This window comes from Cavia porcellus, unplaced genomic scaffold (genome assembly GCF_034190915.1).
Source record: "Cavia porcellus strain 051 isolate PalLab524CR breed Dunkin Hartley unplaced genomic scaffold, mCavPor4.1 scaffold_9, whole genome shotgun sequence".
Taxonomy (NCBI): Eukaryota; Metazoa; Chordata; class Mammalia; order Rodentia; family Caviidae; genus Cavia; species Cavia porcellus.
Window position 1 is genome coordinate 44,972,312 of NW_026947492.1, and position 6,452 is coordinate 44,978,763.

The 6,452-nt window shown below is 41.4% G+C and overlaps 1 protein-coding gene across 3 annotated transcripts in view; it reads right to left on the reverse strand.

Moving 5' to 3' along the window:
* Nucleotides 1-5,663, reverse strand: part of Folh1 (folate hydrolase 1) — a 43,288-nt gene extending 37,625 nt beyond the window's left edge. For all 3 annotated transcript variants that reach the window (XR_001200978.3, XM_003468602.5, XM_003468600.5), the window contains exons 1-3: nt 5,506-5,663; nt 3,151-3,259; nt 1,611-1,797 (exon numbers count right to left, since the gene is read on the reverse strand). Coding sequence is in view for 2 of the 3 variants with exons in the window: in XM_003468602.5 (XP_003468650.1) it covers nt 1,611-1,797; nt 3,151-3,259; nt 5,506-5,623 (414 nt within the window). In the remaining variant the exon portion in view is untranslated. The remainder of the gene's footprint in view (nt 1-1,610; nt 1,798-3,150; nt 3,260-5,505) is intronic.
* Between the last annotated feature and the right edge of the window lie 789 nt (nt 5,664-6,452).

Here is a 6,452-nt window from a genome sequence, read left to right on the forward strand (position 1 = left end):
ACACACACAAAACAAAAGTATGTATCTTTGGAAGTGTAACATTGGATTGAAGTACAAAAAGTAAGAAACACTCAGAATTCAAAAGAGAAGGGAAAAAAAAAAAGACATCAAAGGAATCCTGAGATTAGCACTGAAGTCTGTGCTGTGGTCTGCATTTTGAGAGCCCCCGGGGTCCATGTGCTCAGGCCTGTGTGGAGGTATCTGGAGGTGGTGAGACCTGAGGCCAAAGAGATGGGGACTTGCAGGTGGTACCAGGTCACTAAAGGTGATGTGCATGCCCAGCCTCCTTCTTCTTTGCTTTCTGGCCACACGGCTTGGCAGCTGCTTCAACACATGCTCGGACATTAGGTCCTGTCTGATCAGAGGCCCCAAGACATGGGATTCCCCTCATAAAGGGCTGGGAACTCCAGTGCCAGGGGCCAAAAGAAACCTTCTCTAAGTTAATTACCTCAGATATTTTGTTATAGAAATAGAAAGCTGACCGTAACATCTGTCAAAGCCCAATGCCCCACAAAAGGGACACAGTAATTCAGAGTTTGAGGCCAATCTAAATAATGGAGTCTAAACAGGAGAACCTGGTACAAAGCTGGTTTCTAAAGAAAAATGCTCTTTACTCTTAATGGTAAATTAGAAATAAACTTGTTCTCTAGGAAGTGATGGCTTCAGGTAGAGAGAAAAGACCCACAGGATTCATAACCCAAAATCTTCCACTTATTACCTATGTGGAACAAAATGCCTCAAGCTGAGAAATAATCACTTTAATGGACTTGTCATGTCCCTAGGGGCTGGAAAAAATTATCAGGAGGAACTAACTTTAGCTGAGGCCTTAAAGAACCCCACAAAAGAACTCAGAGCTAAATCACTAAATACATACAAAGTATGTATTTGGAAATGGAAAAGAGTCAAGAGAAAGAACAGAGAGTGAAATCACATTTGCACAGGCATATTTATTGTACACGATACTGAATTAAAATTTAAATGAAAAATAATGTGCAGGTAAAAAACAAAGCTGGAGAAAACTGACAAATTTAGGAGATCTACAGGAAAAATACAGCATACAGTTCAGAATCACAGAAATAGATTAAAAAGAACTGTGCTAGAAATAGAAACCCTAAAACTAAATAAGAATGAGTATCTGAGTTACAGTTTGTAAGTTTTCACAAGGAACACATATCGTAAGAAAGATTTCAATTATCTATTATTTTTGTTTTCTCCAGGATGTGCCCTTAACTGCATATAAAGTTATAAATTCTTTCGAGTAAATATCATTCTATAGTCTCCCTCAAAACTGTCTTCCAAATGTATACATACAAGTTTTTGGCACAGACATAAACAATCTATTTTAGTTACTTGGATGCTTACTACTGTATCATAATAAAAAGATGGAAATAATATCAAGTATTGGTTTCTCAGAATCTTCCCAATATCACATTCAATTAAAATAACATGAGAGCAGATGACATTGGTGATGAGACATTAAGTATTATTATTCACAAGCTTCAATAATATTGGTTTCCATTAATATCTGGAGACGAAATTGGGCAGTTTCTTAACAGGTACCTGAACAAACAGACAGAGGAAAGGTTTGTGTCAATCCCTTTTCTTCTTACCTCACTTCCATCCTCATTGATTACTGAGATGTAGTTGGGATGAGTCTTGCTTGGGTAGGACAACAGGACATCATAATGGGCTAACTCAACAGAGTCCAGGCCAAATTCTTTCCACTGGGATTGAATTTGCTTTGCAAGCTGAAAGTTTTGTTCTGTTCCTGCTAAATGTGGTACTCGTGTAAAATTGCTGGTGAACAAAAATTGAAAGTGATTAAAAATTAATGTTTAGTCAGCTTTTATCCCACATCAACAAAACTTTCACTTTTTTATAATGCCTATTATTCATGTTTACAATAAAATAAGTACAAAAGGCAGAGGAGGTTTTTCCACAAAGCAAAGGAGTTTAAATTCAGGCCTTATACTTGAAGGGTCCCTCCCCAAAACCTGAGGGGTGTTGTAGCAAATTTTTATGCACAATTTTAATTCTGTTGAAAATTAATGTAGACTTGAGTGTCTGTAGGACTGTGCTTGCATATCTATGATACATATATGATGTATTTATGTGTATGTATATATTTATGTATGCATGTATATGGAATGGTCTTTTCTATAAAATTACAACTTGTCTTCCTCAGGTAATCTTTCAGTCACTAAAGAGATTTCAGATATTTTTAGACATATGCACTAAGCTAGTATTAAAGAAAAAAGACTTGATGCTTTGAGAACTAAGCATTCTAATAAAATATTGTGTTAATCATATGAAAGTGCTTTGTTTTTAGCTATTTTGTAAATATTTTATAATACACTCATTTATCTCTCCAAGAGCCAGGAATAAATTTTTAAAATACGCTAAACATTCTCTCCAATTTCTGGAATTTTTTGTTTTTGTTTTTTCTTTTGAGATGGTCGCACGTTGTAGTTCCAACTGGCTTTAAACTCACTGTGTAGCCCAGAATGGCCTCACAGAGATCCTCCTGCATCAGCCTCCCAAGTGCTGGGGTTACAGGGGTGTGGCACCAGGCCCAACTCCCAGTTCCATGTTCGTCACAGTACTATCATTATTCTCCTTTATATATGTGGAAATGAAGACTCAGGGAGGTGAAACATTTACCCAGTTACTTCACCAATTAATGAATAAAGATGGAATTCAAACTCAATTCTAACTCCAAAGTCCACTTTTATTTATCTTTTTATTTTTTTACTGCAATACATTGTCTTCCTTGAATGTCCAAGTCAGCAAATTAAAGTCCCTCAACCCAACCTGGTCAGCTGCCTCTCTTTGCAGTGCACAAAGAATGATTTTGACACTTAAACCGGCAAATACAGCAGAAGAACCATTTTGTGGAACGTCAATATATGAAATTCAAATTTAAGTGACCATAAATAATATCTTATCACTTCTGACATACTTATTTGTGGATGTATTTACTAGGGCTTCTTTTGTACTACAATAGCAAAGCTGAGTTGTTATGACAGAGATCAGCTGCTGCACAAAAAGTTTTCTGACTTTTGCTCCTGAATACAAAACATTACATCAAAAGTTCTCAATGGAGTAAATGTCTGAAATGAATTGTGCATAAACTTTCAAGCATATGCTTACTATAGGAATTCCTTGATGTTCTCAGCTTTCAACCCATTCAAAAATGCCTTCTTCATGCCATGCTGTGGAGCAATGTTAGTAGCTTCATTAGAAGATTTTAAAAACCACCCTGTAAAATGAATCAAAATGTAGAAGTAAGATACATGCACAAAAGCATTTCTTATTTTTCCTTATTACTGACACATGTAAAATAACATCAATTACCTCTGATTTTCTAAAGTTTAATTTCCATTTCCTATTTCAATTGAAAAAAGATGATGCAAAGAGATTTTTAAATTACAAAACAAGTGCAATATATTTTATTCCTATTTCAATGATACATGTTATTATTCTAAGAAACATTTTATGAGGAAATCAGCACTCAAATACACATGGCATCGCCTGCTGAGTATGGGGTGCAAGCCTGTAATCCCAGCATTTAGGATCACCAAAAATTTGAGGCCAGCATGGGCTACAGTCACTTCAAGTCAGCCTGATCCATATAGCAAGACTGTGTCTCAAAAAACCTAATAAATAAGTTTCAACTAATAGAGATAAACAAGGTTTTTTTAAAAAGTTATCTTTTGAAAATGAAGGCAGAAAGAGGATCTACCTTCTTTCTTCATAGTTTCCTTCTCCAGTGATTGGTGACTTAAATACACATTTAATGTTTATAATGAATTATGAATATATTCCAAGTTCACAAATTATTTCATAGTACTGTAAAATTCCGGCCTTTAGTTCGCTTTGGTTCTCAAACTAAAACTAAACTGCTAAGATTTTGTGTTTCCAGCCAAAATAGGCTGAGAAGTTGAAGAAGAGAAAGCCATAGTGAAGCTACAATGTATCTAGCACCTCTGCACAGCATTTAGTGGTCACTGAATAAGGCCAGAGGCCATAGAAACCTAGATGGTGCAAACAACTTCTGCAGTTAGTTTTTGATCTGAAAGACATGAGCATTATTACAGGGTTTATCTAGGTAAATTATGTGATCTGGAAATAAAACTGTTACAAGTTCAGCACTTGGCTTTCAAATTATTGTTCATTATACACAGACATATAAGCATATGATCATGCACACTAAAATACGTGATTGGACACAGGAACGTATGATCGATTGTACATAAGCATTAAACTGAAGTACTTGGATTAGACTGTAGGATCGGGAAGGCATTGAGGATGAGCTGTGTAAACTAAGATCTAAAAAATGAACCTGAAGAAGAGCACAGTCACCTCAGAGGCAGGAGAGAGGAGAGAGTACTAAGAAAACAGAAAAGAAAAAAAAAAAAGTAAGAAATCTGTTCTTTTTCAGTCACTGAACACGTATGAATCAGAATGAAACACTAGGAAGAATAAGATGCCTTCAAGACATATAGGTAAAATACCATACCAACCTCGCCAAGTCTTAATTTCCATCCTTGCATTTGATAAAATGGAAACTCTATTTGAAACATATTCTTTTGGAATGCTACCTCATTTAAGTTAGCAGCAACCTTAGGTGGCTACTAATCCATATGTTAGTTATGAGCAGAGTCTATGTCTCAAATGTTTCTTTAGAATTCCACGATCACGCCACCATCTAGCAGAAAACATCGAATTTAAATAAACCTAGCTAATCCAGGCTCTGGTCTTCCGAATCTGAGCGAGGATCCAGAAATCAGAGTAGCGCCTGATTACCTGGTGCTGCCTTAGAAGATTGCTGTCAGGAATATCTGTTTATCAAGAAATGAAGTGTGAGAGTGGGGAGACAGCTCAGTGGCACAAGCGCCTGCCTGGCAAGCAAAAGGTCCTGACTTTTAATTCCCAGTACCAAAAAGAAAAAAAAAAGTGCCAAGAACGCCAAGATGGTTTAAGAGTTTTGCACGGTATTTCATTCACCAGGATCAGTAAGGGGTAGGTATTATCCGCATCACAAAAACTGCGAAACTGAGGCTGAGACTAGCGGTTCAAAAAGTGGTAGAATCAAACTTAGAATTCAACAGCCTAAGTTTCCTTGGGCAGCTCGGGTGTTCTTGAGAGTTCGGTTAAGCCTGTAAATCAGTACACGAGAAGCAGCACAGACGCCTGGAGGTAAGGATCTGTTCCAAGCTCTGACAACAACTCCACCCGATTCCCAAAGGTGCCTCAGCTCCTCCCAAGTCCCCACTGCCGGGGTGCCCGGAGTGCCCGGAGCTCCACAGCCGCCAGCCTGGGGAACCTTTCCAAGCTCAGTTTCCAGTTTCCCCCCGGTCTGCGCGGGATCCTGGAGACCCCGTCCCGCGAGCAGTTTGCGCACAACTCCACGGAGCGCCGCGCCCCGCGCCCCTGCGCCCCCTGCGGGCGCGCGTCCTCCCGGAGCCGCCCCTCCCCAAGCCCCGGGCAGCGCCTACCGCCTACCGAGGAGGAAGCCGAGCAGGAGGAGGCCGCCCGCCAGCCCCAGCGCCCCGGCGCACAGCCAGCGCGAGCGGCGCCCGGCCCCCGCGGCCGCGTCGGCCTCCTGCAGCGGGTTCCACATCTCCGACTGCGCCCCGCCGCGCGCACGCCCCGCGCGGACCAGCGTCTCCGCCCTTGGAGTCCGTCCGGCTTTCTCCCGGCCAATCCGAGCTGGGGGAGGAAATCTCTGCGGCGGAAGACCGCCCCGGCCCCTCGGGGCGGCGCTGGAGGGGGCAGCCTCCGGGAAAGTTTCGGGTCCTCTTCAGAAATGGGGGAGACGAGGTCTCCCCAGGGCTGCAGGCGACGGGACGCCCTCCTGGCTCTGTCTGCGCGGGAGCGAGGCCGGCCTGGTTCCTGCCATCTCTCCGGGACTTTTCAGCTCGGGAGGCCCATGAAATACTTCAGGGCATCAAGCAGAAAAACTGGTCCCTTATTGTTTCGGGTGGCCAGCAAGGGTCGGCCTTAGGGTGAGCGACCACTGTGCGCTTTCTCTTAATGAGTGCCAGTATTATTTATAAACCGGGCATTACCACTTATTCACATAACAAGACCATTTTAAAAAGTAATATTGGAAGCTGCTGAAGACAGAAACTTCATTTATGATTGTGTTTAACCACTCTTTCATGATAGACAGCAAAGCAATCATTGCTAAATCAACTGGGATAATCATCGTTTTGTTTCTTAGACGGGTGCTTTATGGTGTACCCTTTCAGTCCACGAAGGAGACCCTTTTTGGCGGCGGCGGGGAGGGGGGGTACTGGGGATCGAACTCGTGACCAGGCAGGCACTTATGCTACTGAGCTAAATCCCTAGCCCCCCCAAGTTGCTTTTAACTGGACCAAAAAGTAGAGTTAGAGTTTGAACCAGTGGGCATGGAAAACATTAAGGGCCAGGAACAGGTAGGTAGACAA